At 45.3% G+C, this 20,897-nt stretch overlaps 1 protein-coding gene and 1 long non-coding RNA gene across 8 annotated transcripts in view; one reads left to right on the top strand and one right to left on the bottom strand.

Annotated features, from left to right (window-relative positions):
- The window catches only part of RBPMS (RNA binding protein, mRNA processing factor), a 171,575-nt gene that overhangs the window by 79,134 nt on the left and 71,544 nt on the right, over positions 1–20,897 (top strand). For all 7 annotated transcript variants that reach the window (XR_007918159.2, XR_007918162.2, XR_007918161.2 and 4 more), the window contains exons 2-4: positions 4,649–4,726; positions 7,090–7,128; positions 8,387–8,449. Coding sequence is in view for 3 of the 7 variants with exons in the window: in XM_017339108.3 (XP_017194597.1) it covers positions 4,649–4,726; positions 7,090–7,128; positions 8,387–8,449 (180 nt within the window). In the remaining 4 variants the exon portion in view is untranslated. The remainder of the gene's footprint in view (positions 1–4,648; positions 4,727–7,089; positions 7,129–8,386; positions 8,450–20,897) is intronic.
- LOC138848505 (uncharacterized) lies at positions 10,081–20,027 on the bottom strand. Its single transcript, XR_011386344.1, has 2 exons — positions 19,751–20,027; positions 10,081–18,936 (listed from the first exon to the last, which is right to left on the bottom strand). It is a non-coding gene; the product is annotated as an uncharacterized lncRNA (long non-coding RNA).

The following is a 20,897-nucleotide window of genomic DNA, read 5'->3' on the forward strand; positions in this document are numbered from 1 at the left end:
TAATTCCCTCATCATGGGCTTACTTGCTTCTCTGCCATCCGGGAGCGCCCATCTTCCATCTGCAGTTTGAGTGGTCCCTATTCTGCGTAGTTCCCAGCCCTCCTCTTTAGTAAATCAGGGCCTTAGTGTTGCTCAAGGGATGTGTGAGATTAGATTGCCTAACTTAATCCCTTCTAAGGAGACTTGCTTAGCAGCTTCATCTGCAAGTCTTTCCTATAACTTCCATACAATTTCCCCTTTGATGACCAGTTTCATGGACATAGCCAATTCTGTTTAAGAGGCTTTCTAGAAGCTGTTTTACGAATTTTCTGTGTGCCAGTTCCTTTCCTCCGCTGTCACTCAGGACGACCCATCCGCGAACAGTCTCCTCCGGCCATGTGGTGGGGCCTCCCTGAGATCTGGCCTGACCTTGTCTGGTGTTCTGCCCTGTGACTTGTCAACCCCAAAGCTTCCTGAGCTCCATTTTTGTTTTTGGCCTAGGCAGACTCACTGCACCTCGTACTTCTTCCCTTAATAGTTCTCCTGAATTGATTTCTCATCCCACCCACCAATGCTTGGTAATTTCTTTATTATATCAGGCCAGCTCTTAATTACAAAATTAACTTTTATTTATTTTTTAAAGATTTATTTTTTATTTTTTTGAAAGTCAGAGTTACACAGAGGAGAGGCAGAGAGAGAGAGAGAGGTCTTCCATCCGATGGTTCACTCCGCAATTGGCCACAATGGCCGGAGCTGTGCCGATCTGAAGCCAGGAGCCAGGAGCTTCTTCCGGGTCTCCCACACAGGTGCAGGGGCCCAAGGGCTAGGGCCACCTTCTACTTCTTCCCAGGCCATAGCAGAGAGCTGGATGGGAAGTGGAGCAGCTGGGACTAGAACCGGCGCCCATATGGGATGCTAGCACTGCAGGCCAGGGCGTTAACCTGCTGTGCCACAGCGCCAGCCCCACAAAATTAACTTTTAAAAAGTCCTTGTCCCACTGGGTCCTCTGGCTCCAGCCCAGGGTATTTCCTCATTTGATCTCTCAAGTCCCTGGAGAACACACAGGGGGTTTCCTCCCACTTCATCCTGTTGAATTTCAAATGCCTTAGAGACATTTTGTGACCTGGGAGCACTCTTTGATTTTTTTTAATTATTAGCCCTCTGAAATCTTGCATTTGTGCTCCATCTCTGGGATCATGATTATTCCACTCAGGACCAACCTTTGGGAAGTTTTGTTCCGGCCCATCTTAGTTCTTTTCTCCATAATCCCCGGATGTTAAACGTCCCCTGACTGTCCTACTGGCACCTCTTGCTTTTCTTGTCCTCTACCCTGAGGGACATAGGGAGGGGGCAGGCATGATAAAGGGGTCCCCAGGCTTTACGCTGGGACACTCTTCCTCCCTTTTGAGGGAGAACATGGGAGTCAACTGCTTCATCCACCAGGGAGCAGGACCTATTTCTTCTTGTAAAGATGGGGTTTTATCATTCACATAGAAAATTAGAGCTTGCCACATCCAGTCTTCAAACAGCAAAACTTGGGCCAGAGGACCAAGGCTTCAGCAATTGGGTCTTTAGGCCAAATAAAACAGCAGTATTTAGTCATTTTTTGCTTCTCTTTGTGCCTGGTCTGAGGAACGTCCCTTCCCGTCACCCCTGGACCCCAGCATTCTCCCCAGTGGACCGTCTGGGAGAACGTCAGGAGGAGCCTCCACTTGCCTAGTCCTAGAATCCTTCCCGTTTGCAAGTAGTCCTGTGTGTCTGAGTGTGTCAGTTTCCTTGTGTGCTCAGTCTGCTGTAACCAAGAGCTCTTGCACACCACCCCGAGTTTTCCTGTGAGCCCAGCCACCGCAGTGGAGGTTTCTTGTACACCCCAGGACCCGCTTTGTCTGTCTCTGTCATTACCCTCGTGGGAGAACAAAACCACAGATCGGGACTCCACACTCCCTTATATGTAGGATACTTTCTCAGTTACACACACACAACCTAAGAAAATACCCACCCAGAAAGGCAGTACGTTTAAGGTGAAGTTTTCCCACCTTGGTTCCTATCCGAGGTTGCTTGGTTCCTGCAGTGTCTGCGTTTTCTTTCTTGGGTCACCTCTGCTGTCTGCTAAATAAAGTCTTGAGCTTTTCTGTGACTTCTGCAGGGAGATGGGCCACGTGGACAGAGCAGGCCACCTGAAGTCAGGTGGGACGTGTCTCCTCCTCTGCTGGGGTTCTGAGATCTCCGACAAGCCCCCATGTTTTTGGGAAATAGACTTCCCTGTCCACTCAAGAAATGGGCCTGGACTTGCAAGATCAGGTTTCTGATGAGCAGGTACAACTGGAGCAATTTATATCCTAGCACATAGGCCCCCCCAGTTCCTCACTGTCTGAATACTATGGGGTGTGCAATCTTCCCAGACATCGCCGGAGTTACAAAGTTACCTTCCTCCTTCCTTCTCTTGTATTTTAATTTCCCCTTGTGAGCTGGCTACTCTGTAACATCCTGTTTCCCTAGTGAGTTTTGCTACATCTTCAAGTTAGCTGAGGGTGGTTTTCCATGCTGTGTTGAAAATGGACCACCAGATATTTTCTGACAGCAAGTGAATGGGTAAGCTTGTATATACACAGAGTATTACTCAGCAATAAAAAGAGATAGACTGTTGCTCTATTCAGTGACACTGAGGAAGGACTAAAGAGGCACGAGGAAGGTTTGGAGGTGATGACTTGATTGTGATCGGTTCCAGGGGTTATAAATGTGCCAAGACTTAAATTGCACGCATTTAAGATGTACACTTCATCGTCTATCAATTATACCTCAAGGCTATTTAAAATAGGAGGGTACCCCCCAAAATTCATGGAAAATGGAAATAAAGGATGTTTATTTTGATGCAACAAAAGGCTGAGCTTGGGGGAGGATGTTACGGAGCAGCATAGTGAGCCACTGCTTCGCGTGCCATGCTAGTGATGGTGGCCCAAGGGCTCGGACTCCCGCTGCTCCTCCAGGAGACCTGGGTGGAGTTCCAGCCTCCTGGCTTCTGCCTGGCCCAGTGTCGGCTGTTGGCGTGGTTTTGGAAGGAGAGTTCTCTGTGTCTGTCTCTCTCACTGTACCTTTCAAGTAGGTTAAAGTAAACAAACAGCTACATAAACGGACTATGGTAGAAATCAATACTCAGAGTAAGTCTAGTTTTAAAAGAAGATGGAATTCCATGCATGTGCTGGATTTTCAAAAAGTTCATGGAAAATGCATGTTATGAAATAACTGTGCATGAATTTCAAGTCCATTTAAAAATCCAATGGCCCTCCATGTGGAACGTGGACTTCTGAACTGGTAGGCCTAATGCCTGCCCCTGCACAAACATTTTGAGATACTTTCATGTAAATAAATAGTAAACCATTCAGAATTCCAGGGCTGTTGTTAATTAACACCTACATGCAAATGACATGGTGTTTGACCAGAGATTAATAAAAGGGCCTTGCTTGCTGATTTGTGCTTCTTTACAGTTAAAATCAATAGGAAATGTTGAGAATTTAAAAAAAAAAATTCTCCCTATTTCTCACTGAGGAAAAACTATATTTTTACATGGTTTATCATTGAGATGCCTTTTAAAAGAGTTAAGATGATTTCTAATGAGGAACTCAGCCTGAATTGAGAAAAAGAGGAATGGAGAACGCGGTGGTGTTAATTCAGTGGCTAATCCTTGCCCACGGAATCAACATCAGGTCCCTAGTTTTTGCCCTGTAAGCTTCTGGCTGGGCTTTGACTCACCTTGTGCGAAGAATGCACCGTGCTGTGCCTGCCTTCCTGCCTCTGTGCTTCTTCCCTACCCCACCTCATCACCTTTGTTCCCTGTCTGGGTAAAATGCTACTCAGCCTTTAAGTTCCCATGCAGATAGCAAGGTGTTTTCTCTGATTGTCTCGGCCAGAAGTGTGTCACCCGTATTCTGTAGCTGACTCAACACTAAGCACGTAGTCTGTGCCCTGTGCCTTGCACTGTATCAATTTACATGCATTTCTGGAGTGACTTTAGTCAGTGGCACCTAGCAAGCACCTTGTATGTAGTAATCGTATGTGTGTGTGTGTGTGTGTGTGTGTGTGTTGGTTGTGCCACAGAAGAGTGCAGTGGGAGTTATTTTTGTAAGTAGAAAGTTATAGCAAGTAGAATGTTACACATTTTGGCTGTTGCTTAGATATGTTTGACTTTACTTTCACTTTTGTTGGGATTGTGATTCATGCTCAATGAGGAAAGGAGTGATAAGGCAAACAGCAGAGAACAATTGTTCTGATTTTATTTTTGGATACATTACATTATGTGGCTGTATTGTCAGGGCAGCCGAGTGGGAAGACTCACTGTCCTCCTGACATTTTTTCCTAAGCTAATATTTAGATTATGTGGAACCTTCCCTCCCCCTAGGTTTCTAGAACTGGGCAGGGGCCGGGTCGGGGAGGGGAAATGAGTTTGTAAATTGCAGTCAGCCAGGCATAATTCTCTCCAAATAATCTACATAAAAATACTTGAGGATTAGCTCAGTGGCATCTTAACATGACAGTATTGCACGTGTCAAGGAAAGAGCATGACTTTGGCAGGAGTCAGAATATTGGGAGGGAACCGTTTTTAAGGTTGCGGGTGAAAGCCATCCCCTGAATTGCCCTTGGCCTTGCTCACTTGTTAAATTTATTTTTCCAGGTCCGAACCCTATTTGTCAGCGGTCTCCCTCTGGATATCAAACCTCGAGAACTCTATCTGCTTTTCAGACCGTTCAAGGTACCTTTGCTATGTTTAAACAACCGTCAAAGGAAGCAAAAAGACCAAGTGTTAATGCTTCGTTGAGGCTTTGCGGGGGAGGGAAATGGAATGTTGGAGGAAGCACTTTGCAGGATGATGTTTTTAGAAGGCTGGACATATGTAGTCCTCTGTACCCTGCGTTAACCTGACCACTGTTGTTGTTGTCAGGACAAGAGTGTCCTAAGTTTCAAAGTAAGATAAAATCTCAAAGAGGTTGAGAGGAATGTGTTCTACTGTCAGATAAAGTCTTCAATGCAGTTGGCTGTCCTTTTTGACTATGGAAATAAAATCACTGTAGAGATATTAGATGTTACTGGCGTTCAACCGTAACAAGAAATTGGGCAACAGTACAGCAGGGGAGAAGGAGAGAGGGCTTCCATAGGGAAACCTTGAGGCACAGGAGAAGGCTGGAACTGCTCGGGAAGTGGCCTAGGCAGCAGTCTCATGACCTGGGGACCTGTGTCGGGATCTCTGGGTTGCTCAGAGTGGGTATGTCAGCAGTGGTGCGTGACATCGGCCACCTTTATGAGTAGGTGCTGGGCAGCCTTGATTTCTGGCTTGTGAGCCATCTTGATTGAAGCAGGACCCCTGTGAGTGAGGCGGGATGGGTTCAGTCTCAGGAGACACTGGGATGGGACAGGTGCAGGTGCTTGCGTCGGAAAGGAGGCACATGTAGGACGTCTAACTTTCCAAGAAAGAGCTGCAGCTCTGTTCTCATGGCCGTCCCCTCAATGCAACGAAACTGGTGACCTCACAGCAGGAAGCAGAAGGAATAAACACGCAGAGGAAGTGGGAGAGGCAGAGTGTTGTGGAGAAAGTGCCAACTTTGAGAATTTACTGTCTCTTCTGCAGGGTTGCAGTGTTACAAAAGGGACAGCTTTCTGTGTAGGATGAGGACAGCTCATTGTAAAAATAATTGCTAATCTCAACTGACAAAATACTGTTACGCTGTTACGCAGAGAAAGGGTCAGAGATGGAGCTAACAAGCCCCTTACAGATTCTCTAATGTATCATCACAGTCCTTGGAAGTGCGTTAGCGCCCCTCCCTCCCTTTTTTTAAATAAGGAATTGAAAATTTGGAGCAGTTGAATAAATCACACTCATGTGTACACGCATCGTAAGTGATGGGGCTGGGATTCAAACTCAGGCAATCTGACTGCACCTCACAGTCTGAACTATGACGCCAGGCACTGCTAGGCTGTGTGTTCCTTGAGAAAGCCAGCCGGTATTTCACTGGAGTGTTTCACAGGACTGTTTGTCCTGTGCCTTTGAGGCCTTCGGGGATTTAGAACCTCAGGTCTTTGCAAGAGAGAGCACCTTGAGCAAAGGAAGAGGCAAGGCTGTGAATCACGCCTCTAGCCGGGACAGCTCAAGGCCTCTGAGGCAAAATGTTTATAGTAGCTAATTGGTGACATGGTTCTCTGCTCGGGAGATGTGAGGATGAATCAGTGCCAGCATCCTGCCCAGAAACCTCAGTGCTAAAGTCAGGACCCTGGTACATTCCTAGCAACCTTCTTTTAATTAAAGTCCCTGCGGCCTGACCCCAGCCTGCAAATCTCTCCCTGGGCTGATGCGAGCAGTGCTGTTTTCTCCTCCTGGGTCATCCATCAGTGCCAGCCAGCAGGCTTTGCTCAAGTTCCGAAAGAAACACACGTGTGTGTTACCCTTACCCTGAGGATCCAGTAGGGGTGAGGCGAGAAACAAGAGAATGAAGGGGCACTGAGTGTTCCCAGCTTCCTTGAGGAGGGGCTGGAGTTGAAAAACCCAACAGGGAAGTTTCCCAGGTCCCCATCAGAATGCCGCCGTGAAAGTTGGCGGCTTCAGTGTGTGCACAAAAGAACTCCACGCGGTGCTGTGATCACCGCCTGCTTAACCTTTGCTGGCGGCTGGAATGAAACGACTTGGTTTATGCCTGATGTTTCATTGTATAGCCCGAGTCAAGCATGCTCTGACCTTGCTATCTTATTAAATTTATCCTCTTCCCTCTCCCAGTTCTATGAGGTCCCCATTATTATCTAGACCAAGAAAAAACAAAGACCTACTGTAGACAAGCACACCCTTGTTCCTACCATTGCATAATTTCATGAAAGAATGCAAGGAAGAGAAACAGATACATTTCCGGGCTTGCTGTCTTCTAGGCCCTAGTGTGCAAACAGGGACGTGCATGTGCTGAGGGAGTGGGATTGCCTGCCTAGTTAACTTTGGAAGCCTGTGTGAGAATATTTTGGTAGTTTATAGTTATAAAGGTCTTATTTTTAGTTAAGCAAAGTAGTATTACAATTATTCTCCCCCTCGCCCCTGTACTCCTTTTTGGTCTAAACTTGGTTTTTCTTTCTTTTCAGGGCTATGAGGGTTCTCTTATAAAGCTCACATCTAAACAGGTAAGAATTTTGAACTTTCATATAAAGACATTTCAACTTTCTTTAGCAATGTCACTGGGGCTGGGCATTCTTTTATTTTTTAATTCTAATTAATGTTTGATTTTTTTTTTTTTTTTTGGTTGTTGCTTTAAAAATTAAGGATAACACCTATTAGGGATTCACATAGGAAAATGTTTCTTAATTTCATAATCACCAGCTAGGATAACTAAGGCTGTCCCAGAAGAAGGCAGATTGATTTCTAGTTTCAAACAAAATGGTGAATTATTAGCCAAATTCACTTGTATCCCCAGATGTTTTCCTGTTTCAGTGTATGATATTAAATAGGTGAGCTTTATCATCAATGGGAGTAGTAGCTGGTGAAGAATCATGCTGGCTGTCAAACCCCTAATAACCGCAGGTGGAGTCCCAGGTCTAGACCAGAGCAGAGGAGGCACCAAGACAGAGCTGGAAATCAGTGACCACAAAGTGACCACAAGCTTCCTGGAGACGAGCACCATGCTTTTCTGCCTTTTCTTTCTTTTCTCTTCTGTTTATTTTTCTTTCTTTCTTTCCTTTTTTCTCTGTTTTTTTTTTTTTTTCATCGTTGTCTTTGTCTTTGTCATCTTTTTTTTCCTTGGCATACTCTGAGTCACTTTTCATGTCTCTGGTTCATCAAAAATCAGCTGAGTTGCAGGCAGCCTTCTGCCCTGAAAGACAGGGAGTGCAAAGGGGTTCTGACCTCTGCTGGCCGGCAACAGCGCGGTGTCCACGCCGCGTCGTGGGGATTTTAAAGGCGCTCCTTGGGATGTGAGGTGGAAGCGGTCAGGTTGAGGTTTTGGTCGTGCAGGGAGAGGCCAGAGCTTTTATCATTGTGTCATTGTATTCCTTGCACTTACAGTGTACCAAAAGGTGACTGGGTTCTCTTTCCATTTTAAAAGATGAAGAAACTGAGGTACAGTGAAATTGATTTAGGAAAGTAGAACCTCTCCAACCCAAGTTTTCCTCTATTCCCTTGTTCACTGCTGCTCACCTTCCAACCACTTGTAGATTTTTTTTTTTATGATTCTCTAAATCCCTGGCTGTGCCCTTGAAGAACCACCCTCACCATCCCTTTGATTCGTGTTAGAAATTTGGCTAAGCCACTGAGTCATGATTCTTTGGGACTGGCTTTCTTATATCTGCCCATTGCCTGTGGTCATTTCTTTATCTGAGCTCTTGGCCCGCAAACGTAGACGTCCCCTGATTTTTACTCTCTGCGTTTTCCTCTTTGTTTCCACAGCCTGTAGGTTTTGTCAGTTTTGACAGTCGCTCAGAAGCAGAAGCTGCAAAGAATGCGTTGAATGTAAGTATGTACTACTTATGTAATCGGAGGAGTTTCCTCATGAGGGTGATGGGAAGGCCCAGAACCTTCTAGAACCTTCTGGACAGGAGGTTAAATGGAAGGAAGTGACTGCACAGGGAGGAGGGACTCAGCAATTTTGTTAGACCTCTGAAGAGCTTTTTCTAAAACCCTCGCTCAGATACATAAGTTATTAAATAGCACTTTGCTTTCTGCTGACTGCAATTGAAACACTCAGAATATCTGACCGTGCGGGTGTTAATTCCACCCCATCACGACATCCCGTGGTGGTGTGCAAAACCCTGCTGCTCTTGACCAGAGCAGAGGCTCGGCACCAGAGGCCTGGGCCATGATCCGATCCAGATCTTGACTCTTCCTATTTCATGAAATTTCCCTTTTAGTTACGTGGCCTTTACAAAAACAGAAGCAACAGGTGGAAGACTTTTTTGTGATTGATGAGATGTTTGCATGTAAGGTTTCCCCAGCAGACATTCTGCACTGTGCTACAATAATTATAATCTGTAGCTGAGTAGCGATACTTGTGTAGTATTTGCTTTGCAGGCCTATGCCTACCATTTGCTGAGAGGCTCTTGCTGGCCTTATTGTCGTAACCACTGCCCTTTGGTCTGCTGAAAAACAAAGCACAGGGAGCTCAGCCTAGGGAGGTGGGGAAGCAGTCTGTCTCCGTGCGGATGCTGGGGGGTCTCGGTGACGTCAGCTGTGGGCAGCAGTGTGTAAGTGTTCGCTACGGCAGTGCAGAGCAGATGGGATGCTTCCTAGAAGGCTGAACGGAACTCAGTGCCGTGGATGGGTTTCTAAGGAGCTTGTTGCTGGCTTTATTTCGCTGTGGTGCCTGCAGGTTGCCCTGCCCGCCGCTCCGTGAGCAGACCGTAGGAGCATGGCAGCTGGAAGCCTGGTCCTCCAATGACTTTGGGCCCAACAGAGGCCTTTATGTGAGTCTGTTGGTGTGGCCTGCTGTGCCACTGGGACACCCACTTGAAAGGATTTTAGACTGAGAAACAAAAATGTGTGCACTCTCCAAAAAAAAAAAAATCCAGTTGAATTACTATTTCAGTTTTCATGTTAAACATCTAGGAATGTCTTAGGATGGCAGGACAAATGACCGACCGATGCTCAGGCTAACCGCCCACTCTGTTCCTCTCCCACAGAACAAAGTGTTCACTAGTTACTTATTGAGCCCCAGTAGCACATGGAAGCCCGGTGTCTAACTGAATGTTTCGATGAACACTTATCTTAGGATTTTTGTATTACGTGGATAGAACCATAATTGTCTCGGTATAGCTTGAAAATGAAACCACAGTGTCTGTCTGTGCAGGGTTTTAATGTTATGTTAGCTGGATGGGCATCTTTCTCGATGCAGAAATACGCTGGGTCCCTTCTTGTTGCATTAGGTGAAGTTCACTGTGCTCTTTCATTGTTCTCACAAAGGAAGTAGCAGCAGTTGGGGAGCTCATGGTAGAATGGGCTCTCATGGCCTTCTCTTCTGTCTGCTGTGAGTGTGAAGATGTCCCTGACTCACTGCAGCACAGAAGGCTGTTATAATGACCTCTGTGGTCCCACGAGGCAAAATACCCCACTCCTTAGGGTCAGGTGGTTTTGCCTTGTTGTTGTTGTTTGTTTTTTTTTTTTTAATTTCCCTTTTCTTTTTCCGGGTCATTAAAGTAATATTTTCGAAGTACTTAAATGATACTACTCACTCACAAACTCTGTCCTTGCCATGCTACACATAATACAGCAGGTGCAATTTTTCTCGATGCCCACGGAATCTCTCCGTTGCAGACGGAGGTGTTGAAGCCATTTCGCCTCTGGGCAGCTGGCCCTGGGTCCCTGTGTGTTCTGGTTCTGAGGTCTGCTTCTAGGTGGTTCTCTCTGCACCAACAGCAGCATCGTTTCCCTTGATCATCAATCAAGGGGAAAACAGCTCTAACTCTGTTCTGTTCCACACATCCATGAGGGAAAACTCTTATTTTCCCTGTGGGGTCAGTGAACCTGGGCTTAACCTGGGCTTTCTCCCGCTCGGGGCATTTGCTGAGCTTCTGGCCAATGTCTTGCTAGACAGTTTTAACGTTTTTCCACATCTGGTATTAGAGATACTGTGTGCTTCAGGACTCTTCCTAGTGGCACAGTCACAGAAACAGGAGGTGGAGGGTGCCTGCGGGTTCAGTCGCCAAGTGGAGGTCTGGAGTTGGACCTAGGAGTCTGCTATGGAGGAGCCTGCTGCATCGCACTTGTCTGCCCTGGACAGCGTCTTGCTGCTTGCTTTGTCCATGGAACGTTCTTGCATTTTTCCCGGCAACAGTAGCAGCCTGTTGAGTTCACATTGCCCAGCACAAACAGCCACAGTAAAGTCTGGTATTGACCAAGGAGCAAGGTTTGCTCACTCTGCAGAGCACATGGGCCTTTTGAAGGTAATGAACTTGATCATGAAGCTTGCTTTTGTCTTCTCTGACCCAACATACTTGACCTTTTCATGGTCATTTTCTAACTGATGAGTTAAAGACATAGGATGCTCCTGGCCATTGCACCACCCCACCCCCACCCCATGTCAGTTGTTCAGGCTTCTCTTAAAAGCTTTCCCTTGCATTCCTTTCGGGAGACTTCAGTGTTGTAATGTTTTGTTTTATTCCATCGTTGAGCAACTTACGTCTCAATCCAGTAATCCCTCCTTATAGGATAGTTCACGGTGTTATTAAAAACCGCCTCTCCATGTTTGGCGCTGCTGTCCTTGTTAGTATTCCTCTGTCCTGGTTACTGGCTTGTTCAGTTATTAGTCTTAATAATTAAGTCTTTTCCCAAAATGACGGATTTTTAAATCCATTTTATTTTCTTCCATTTTTGGAGCATGCCTCAGGCAGTTTGATAATTTTATGGAAAAATATGGCTCAGATTGAAGTATGTGATAACACTGAACTTTGTTTTCGGGGAGTTACTCCAGCCTTCTAAAGTAAATACAGTGTGTTTTACTTTTTATAGTGAAACTCCCAAATTAGGCTAAGAATAATCTGAACCCAGACTTTGCTTCAGGTTGTCTGTGGTGCCATTCATCCACGTGATTAGAAACCGCCTCCATTCTTCAGCCTGACAGCAAAATCTCTGACCTTTGTCTCACCCTTCACACTTGCCTGTATTTGTGTTGCCAGTCCTGTAATTTCCATGCCGGCGGAAGGAGGAGCTGAGAATTAGAAAGTCACCCTACACGTTTTCCATTTGCTTGATGCTTTTGGAAGGTGAATCAAATGCAGCAATATTTGGAGTTAGCTGGCTTCGTAAATATTCTGCTTTTAAGTTTTAAAAATTTAAAGTTTTACCACATTAAGGAGACAGGAAGCAGAGTGGGTACAGACCCTGAGCAGATGTGGAGAAAAGCCCAGCAGCGGTGAGGACCCCAACACTGCCACGGTTGCCCAGAAGAAAGTGTGTTTCAATGCATGAGGAGGATCTATAGTTTGCACTCAGAACTGCAGTGCCTGGGCGTTGTTTGGAAAGTCCCTTGCAAGGCTGTATGCCATTCGTTTGATAACCCTCCTCCCCGCATTTTAAATAATTGTTGTGGGGCTGGAGTTTATCTCAGACCCTACTGTAAGTTATCTCAGAACTAGAGAAGTGTGATATAACCAAGCTGTTGTGGGTTCCTACAGAGTGAGCAGGCCTGGCTTAGAGTCCGGTGAGTAGTTTGCTCTACCCTGCGCTTACTCTCCTGGATCTGTCATCTTTAATTGCTAGCACACTCCCAAATTCAATGTTGTTGTTGTTTTTTTTTTTTTAATTTTATTGAGAGAGATAATTCACACACCATACAGGTCACTCATTTCAAGTGTGTTCAATTCAGAAGGTTTTGGTTATATATATTGTTGCTTTTTAAAGTTGTGGTAAAATACACGTAAACATTTTGTGATTCTTAGCAGCTTTGCCATGTGCAAGTCACTGGCAGTGACTACAGTCACTATGTTATGCAACTCTCGCCACTATTTCCAAACCTTTTTTTGTTACCCCAAGCAGAAATCCTGTAACCATTAAGCAATACCTCCCCCTGGTAACCTACAGTCTGTTTTTGTCCCTGTGAACTTGCCTATCCTAAATGTTGGTATTTTTGTCATTTTTTCTGACTTCTTTTCCTTAGCATAATGCTTTCGAGGTTCATTCACACTGTGGCATTATCAGAAAAGGTTCTTTCTGTGGCTGGATCATATCTCATTGTATGGACACACACATTTTGTTTAGCTGTTGACAGACATTTGGGTTCTTGCTGCCTTTTGGCTATTGTGAGTAACACGGCAGTAAACGTTGATGTACAGCTACCTATTTCAGTCCTTGTTTTCCCTTTGAGTATAGACTGAGACGAGGAATTTCTGGGTTGTTTGGTAATCATATTTAGCTTTTTAAAAAAATATTCATTTATTTATAAGGCAGAGTTACAGAGAGCGAGAGAGGGAGAAAGAGAGGGGAAGGGAGAGTGGGAGAGACACAGATATCTTTAATTTGCTGGTTCACTCCCCAAATGGCTGCAGTGGCTGGGGCTGGGCCAGGCTGAAGCCAGGAGCCTGGAACTCCATCCAGGTCTCCCATAGAGGTGACAGGGGCCTAAGTACTAGGGCCATCATCTACTGCTTTTGCTGGCACACTTTCAAGGAGCTGCAGGGACTCAAACAAGCACTCTCATGCGATGCCTGCATCACAGGTTGTAGCTTAACCTGCTGCACCACATCGCCGGCCCCTGCATTTTAGCTTTTTACACAGCTATCAAGCAGTTGTCCATTGTGGTTGCACCATTTTACATTCTCACCTAACAATGCTTAATGGCTCAGTCTCTATATCACTGATGATACTTGTAATTTTCTGTTCTTTAAATTATAACCATCCCACTTAGTGTGAAGTGCTTCTTGGGTGCTTGGTAAAGCTTGCTTTATTTAGTTTTTAAGATTTATTTAATTTGAAAGGCCAAGTTAAAGATCTTTCATCAGCTGGTTCACTCCCCACATGGCCTCAAAGGCCTGGGCCAGGTTGTAGCCAGGAGCTCAAAACTCCATCCCTGTCTCCCTCATGAGTGGCAGGGGCCCCAGGACTTGGGCCATCTTCAGCTGCCTGCCTGGGTGCAGTAGCAGGGAGCCGGAATGGAAGCACAGCGCTGGAGCTGTGAACTGGTGCCCTCATTTCGGATCGGGGCAACACAAGTAGCAACTGCAAGCCAGAGTCTGTCCCTGGTGAAAACTATTGCCCGAGTTCAGTGGTAGATCTGAGTTCCTTAAGTATTAAAATGTTTCTTTTAACAGGGATTAGTAACATTTCTTTCCTATGATGCTCTTCAGATTAATGGGACTTTGTTACTTTTAAGCAGTTTGTTTTACCTGTTAATAAATAACAGAAGGAAGAGGGGAAAAAAAACTAACCCTTGGCATGCTAATTTAGTAAGTCATGAAGGAAAGGTATTCTCTAAAGATCTGAAGTTTGGAATGCAGAAATGAAAACACTTTTGTTTTGAAGAAGAGGAAGACAGCCGTCCTTGAGATTTGCAATCGAAGGAGGCTTCATAATCAATGGAAAAATTAAGAGAAGCTGAGAATATGTGTAGTGTTAATTTACTACTTTTAAAAAAATAAGATAGATTTATTTCTTAGGCAGAGTTACAGAGAGGCAGAGAGAGGTCAGTTTTCCGTCCACTGTTTCATTCTCCAGACGGCTGCACTGATCAGAGCCAGGAGCCTCTTCTGGGTCTCCCACACCGGTGCAGGGGCTCAAGGACTTGGGCCATCTTCTACTGCTTTCCTTGGCCAGAGCAGAAAGGTAGATTGGAAGTGGAGCAGCCGGGACTTGAACCGGCGCCCATATGGTATGCCTGCACTGCAGGTGATGGCTTTACCCGCTACACCACAGTGGTGGCCCCAAGTTATTTCTTGATTATTGAATAAATTTATTGATTCAATAGAGCTTTGCAGTAAAGAGGCTTTTGAGGAAAATCTTTAATACTTTTGAAGAAACTTGTGTCGAAATTACTTGAGAGTGTTATGCTGATAAACCAAGTGATAAAATCAAGAAAACTTGATTTCTAAAGTCTCCTTAAATTCCTGCCATTCAGAGGAAAACAGTTCTGTGCATCACAGTGATTCCAGCCTTGGGTATGATTTCAGTTCTGTTAAATGATCAATTTTTTAAATAGTCGTGCATTGGTGGATTATTCTGTGCTGGGTTCCTCATCTGTGAACTAGGGATGTTAATGAGAAATGAGCAAAGCGGGAACTCCTGCTGATAAGAGAGATTATGCGGCCAGTGCCACTGGCTCACTAGGCTAATCCTCTGCCTAGCAGCGCCGGCACACCGGGTTCTAGTCCCGGTCAGGGTGCCGGATTCTGTCCCGGTTGCCCCTCTTCCAGGCCAGCTCTCTGCTGTGGCCTGGGAGTGCAGTGGAGGATGGCCCAAGTGCTTGGGCCCTGCACCCCATGGGAGACCAGGATAAGTACCTGGCTCCTGCCATCGGATCAGCGCAGTGCGCCGGCTGCAGCGCGCCAGCTGTGGCGGCCATTGGAGGGTGAACCAACGGCAAAGGAAGACCTTTCTCTCTGTCTCTCACTGTCCACTCTGCCTGTAAAAAAATAAAAAATAAAATAAAAAGAGAGATTATGCTCTCTTAGCCAAAAGATTGCAGCCATCACGTACCGGTACAAACTCTTAGGACAGAGGTATCCCAGGACAGTCCCGACAGGCATATTTTGGCTTTGCTTAGACAGATGCCTGGATAAGTCTCTGTTTCCTGTAACACACATTTTCCCGACAGCTTGTGCAAGTTAGGAATTTTGATCTCAGTATTTGCACGGCTTGTGCATTAGGTGAATTGTTTGCACCAAACATAATTTTTCACAAATACATGTATCCAGATGGCGTATCCCTACGTGGCACCATGTCGATATGTTTCTTATCAATTTTAAAAATTTTCTCCCTAAGTTTCTCTTAGCCTGTTGCTCAGAGTGGTTGGAGCAGTCCAGTTAGTAAGATCCCAGCTGGGACTTTTGGATGGGAAATCCACAAGACTGCCAGATGAGCTCATGAGCCTGAAGTGGTGTTTATCTGTTATGTCTGTTTATAGCTGCGTGCTCTTGACTTACAGAGGCTTAAGGCAGCCATTTGACGTCACCGGTTTGGGGACAAGGCCTGCGCCAGTCCAGAGCCGCCATGCTGCCAGGCTTGACACACAGCCCAATCCCGTCATCCCCCCTAAAGAAATCTGAAATGGGCTCCTCTCAACAAATAGGCCATCAAAAGTGACTCACGACCCAAATAGCGTGGAAAACAAAGGAATCGTTAGCAAGTGTGCAATGTGTGTTTGTTTAGTTCTTGAATCTGTCCAATATTTTTTTTTCTGTGCTCTGCTTTTTTAATAGCACTACAGTTTTGGATTTTTAAAGCACCTTGTGGGGAGTGGGCGATGGGAGAGAGCAAGTTTGTGGCGCAGTGGCTAAGCCTCCTCTCAGGAAGCCCGCATCTCCTATGGGAGTGCCTGGTTCCAGTCCATCTTCTGCTCATGTAGACTCTGGGAGGCAGCACCTGGCTCCCTGCCAGCCAGATGGGAGACCCAGATGGGGTCCAGGCTGTTGCCTTTGGTCTGTCCCAGCCCTGGCTGTTGTAAGCATTTGGGGAATGAACCGGTAGATGGAAGATGTTTTTCTGGCTTTCAAATAAAGTGAAAATAAATAAATGAAATTAAAGATACTTTCCTAGATGGCTTAGCACCTAATTTACAAGTTGCTTTGAATACCCAGTAATCGAGTGTCTGAAGAGTGGGTTGTGTTTCCTGAGCACTGGACAAACAGCAAACTGGAAAATAAAACACTGGCCCAAGGGATCCTAAGCAAGTTTAAGAAGAAAATGTAGCCAAATAGTGAGAATCGTCCTTTCCCCAGGGAGAAGGGCAGGAAGAACCGTAGTTTCCCACACACACACTGGTATGTATTCCAGTGACAAGGGTGTGGACAGCTCTGGCGTGCACAGTTCTTCTCTAGATAAAACAGTACATCGGATTCTACACGGTCATGTGACACCGCTCTCAGAATTTTCATTATGGTTTTTTTTTTTTTTTGGAAGGGGGAAGGATTTATTTGGTTAAAGTTCTTTGGACTAGATTTTTAAAATAATCTTCTCATTTAATCTCGCCTTTTCTCCATGGTTCTTCGGGTATTTCAGAAAATACCGAGACAAGTAATTTTACCTGTGTTATAAATGTAAGTCAAAAATTTAATTAGTGTTTGTAGAACACGAAATGCGACAAAAGAGTGATATCCTGGGACGTCTTTCTCTAAGATGCCAAGCCAGTATTAGAATGAGAGTCTTCACTCTTTAAGCCATTGACATTGTTTGGCGGCACAGCACGTGTTGCCCCTTAAGTCACGGTCTTTTTTTTTTTTTTTTTTTCCCCTCCACTTGTCAGTCAATGATCCCATCATTGCAATGCCTAAGGGCCACAGAGCTTCCTTTTACACACTGCTGTAGTGTCTCTAAAATCCTACAAAGATTTGTACTTTTGGTCTCTGAAGTTAAATCCTTCATCTTACTCCGTGGTGGAAATGTGTGGTAACATTTTAAAACCTTCAGAGCAGGCAGGTGTTTTGAGCAGCAATTAAGATGCGGTTCAGAGGAGCCAGCGTTGTGGCATCGACAGCATCCCCATATGGGCACCAGTTTGAGACCCGGCTGCTCCGCTTCTGATCCAGCTCCCTGCTCACGGCCTGGGAAAAGCAGCGGAAGATGGCCCAAGTGTTTGGTCTTCTGCACCCACATGGGAGACCCGGATGGAGCTCCTGGCGTCGGCTTGGCCCAGTACTGGCTGTTAAAGCCATCTGGAGAGTGAACCAGTGAATAGAAGATCTCTCTGCAACTTTGACTTTCAAAATAAATAAATAAATCTTAAAAAAAAAATAGTTAAGATGCCTATATCCCATACTGAAGTGCCTGGGTTCGACTCCCAGCTCTCCTTCCAATTAATGTGCACGAGGAAGACAGCAGGTAATGGTCCAAGTTCTTGGGTCCCCCATGGATAACCAAGATTGAATTCTGGGCACTTGACTGTTGCAGGCATTTGGGCAATGAACCAATGTATGGGAGGTGTCTGTGTTCACCACTGAAATCCCTCATTGGAAATAAAAATGAGTTTTTAAAAAAGAACCTTAGGCAGTGGCTGAGGCATAACCCCCCTCAAAGTGGAGTAAGTTGTTTTGACATGGCATTTGTCCATTTTTGCTATTTTTTCTTACAAGTATATAGATTACAAATTAATTACAATTAATATAATTAATTACAGGGATTTACTTCAAAGTTTTAGTGATAGAATCACAAATACTCAGATTTTTTATATGTAAATTAAGGAAGAAATAGAGTAAATATTTTCTAGAGCAAGAGAAAAAAACACTGAATGCCCAATACATTTGGAAATAGAATAATAAAACTGAATTCTAGTGAGCATGATTAAATTAATTGAATCTGAGAATCGGTGATGCCTGTCTCAAAAAGCTAATAAGAAAGACCACAAAGTAAAATTTTAGCAGTGAAATTTCTGTTGTAAAAAATTTAATGTTGTGTTTTATTTATGTGAAAGGCAGAGTTACAGAGGAGAGAGCGGTGTCTTCCATCTGCTGCTTCGCTCTCAAATGGCCTGGGTTGGGTCAGGCTGAAACCAGGCTGAATCTTGCACATTATTGGCAAGGCCCAAGCACTTGGGCCATCTTTGCAGCTTTCCCAGGCACATTAGCAGAGAGCTGGGTCGAAAGCAGAGCAGCTCGGACACGGACTGGGGCCTGGATGGGAAGCCAGCATTGCACAGAGCAGCTGAACCTGCAGCTCTGCAGTGCCGGCCCCAGTAGAGGACATTTTCTAAAAATAGGGTGATGCCCTGTAAGGCTATTGTGCAGCAAGTTGATTTTTAAGGTTAATGTTTTAAACGATCAGGATAATAATCCCCAGAAAAATAGTTGGCATAGAAAATTCCTAATGCAAACAAGTGACCAATGGTCCTGTATTTTCAATCCTTTAATCCACTTTTTTATTTATGTGATATGCAAGACATCAGGTAAAAGTGAATGAATGATTCAATACTCTGAGAAAGAATACATTCTGAAACATAGTATGGAATATGAGAAGTCCAGATGGAAAGGAGTTCACTTGTGCCCTCAAATATTCTTGTTAACAAAGGATCAGTTTTAAAACGGCCAGTGGTAAAGTATTATTTCTACATTCACTTTCAACATTAGGAAGCAGAAATGTAACGATGCCCTCCAGAAACCGACTTTGCAGACCAATGTTTCCAAGTTACAGGTCACAGGTACACCCCTTGCTATGGCAGATGAGAGGAGAGCCGGGATGGCCAGGTCTGAAGTGTGGGAATTGGGCTGACCTGATTGGAAGCCAGGTTCTGCCACTTCCTGATGTAAGGGTCTTCTTGAAGCTTCCGTTTTCCTCCCCTTCATAAGTTGCGGCTGATAACCTACCTTAAAGGGGAAGAAGACAACGCACGTGAGATGCATATTTTTTTTTAAGCCACTAACACTCAATAAGTGGTACAAATGCTGATGACTAAGGGTGATGATGTCATTCACAATTCATTGTTTATTATTACTAAAGTCCCTTTTTAAAACAGAAAAGATTAGGGGCTGACGCCGTGGTGCAGCGGGTTGATCCTCCGCCTGTGGCACTGGCATCCCATATGGGTGCCGGGCTCTAGTCCTGGTTGCTCCTCTTCCAGTCCAGCTCTCTGCTGTGGCCCAGGAAAGCAGTGGAAGATGGCCCAAGTGCTTGGGCCCCTGCACATACATGGGAGACCAGGAAGAAGCACCTGGCTCCTGGCTTCGGATCAATGCATCTCCAGCCATTGCGGCCATCTGGGGAGTGAACCAACAGAGGGAAGACCTCTCTCTCTGTCTCTCCCTCTCAAATAAAGAAAGGGGGGGGGGGGAGAGAAAGGAAGGAAAAAACAGAAAATATTTATTTTTATTATTAAAAGACAGACAGACACTGGTTCATTCCCCAAACAGCTGCAATGGGAGCTTCTTCTGGGTCTCCCACATGGGTGCAGGGGCCCAAGCACTTAGGCCATCACCTGCTTTCCCAGGTGCATTAGCAGGGAGCTGGATCAGAAGTAGAGCAGCCAGGACTTGAGCCAGTGTCCCAGGCAGCGGCTGTTTAATCCGCTACGCCACAGCACCAGGCGCCTGAGGTGCCCTTTCTTACAGACTGGTTTTCAATTAATCTCTCTAAGAATCCCAGCGTCCACTGGGTTCAGAGAGTTCCTGAGCATCCACTTACAATTAATGCCGAGGCAGTGCCTGTGCCCCTCCTTGGAGCGTGCAGTGTTCCACACACTGTTCTCCAGCCGGCCACCGCCTTGGTGATCCTGCGCGTCTCTTTCAGGCAAAGACCTCCCTCTGCCACACACACATCCATTCTCTCTGAACTGTTTTAGTTTTTAGCAAACAGTGAGATTCCTGACTTATTGGAGTTTATCGTCTAGAAAAAGCTCCGCGCCTCTTCCCCCCTGGGAGAGGGAGGTGCGTGGAGGGGTGAAGTGCAGGCTCTCGCAGCTGCCCGGGGGTCGGCTGGGTTCTGCCTTGCTTTGTTTTGGCTCCCTGTGCGGCACCGGAAGTACTTTGCAGTGAACTTCTGAAGATTAGACTTGACTGTTTACATTCTTTTCAACTAACCCATTCCTAACCTCTGGATTCTTGGTTGGAAGGAGCCTGTGAGCCATTTGATGAACTGTGTTAGAGGTTTTTTGAAAAATAGCTTTAAGGAGCAGTTCTACCATCTTCTTATGTCTGTATTGCAACTGAATTCATCAGATTCCCTATAATGAAGTTAGAAATGACTTTGGGCACCAATACAAATCGATTATTTTTTGGTGGAATCCATATTTATCCTCAATAAAGTTGGGGTTAGAATCCATTGGCTTATAAAAATATTTTAATATGTAAAATGGAATATATAGCCTTTTCTTTCTAAGGGATTTTCATTATCCAGTGTTCTTGGCTTAACAGTCAGTAAGTAGAGTGTAGGTGTTTTTTGCTTCCTCTTGGTATTTCGCTTCATTAGCATTACCCAAGGTTCGCTGTGTAGGGGTTGGGGGGTTCACGGCTGAAAAATGGAGAGCAGAAACAGGGCTCTAAAAATATAGTCGGAGGCTTATTGTGGTCTGGGGCTGAACTTTAAATGGAAGTCTTTTCAGCGTGGTTGTGGAAAGTTCAGGCAACTGTCTTGTTTCAATTGTAGAGTTTGTTTATGTCAGCACTGTTTTTCTCTCCTTCCCCTCCCCCACTTTCTGCCACGCCAGCCACTAATAAAAGCTCAAAGTAAACTTAGCAGAGTGATGCTTAAGGCACCTGCAGGAGGGTAAAAATGAGTCCTCAAGTGACCCACGGAGCATTGAGGGTGGAGGTCGGAGAAGAGCCTGTTCCGG

The sequence above is a fragment of the Oryctolagus cuniculus genome, chromosome 2, assembly GCF_964237555.1.
Source record: "Oryctolagus cuniculus chromosome 2, mOryCun1.1, whole genome shotgun sequence".
Taxonomy (NCBI): Eukaryota; Metazoa; Chordata; class Mammalia; order Lagomorpha; family Leporidae; genus Oryctolagus; species Oryctolagus cuniculus.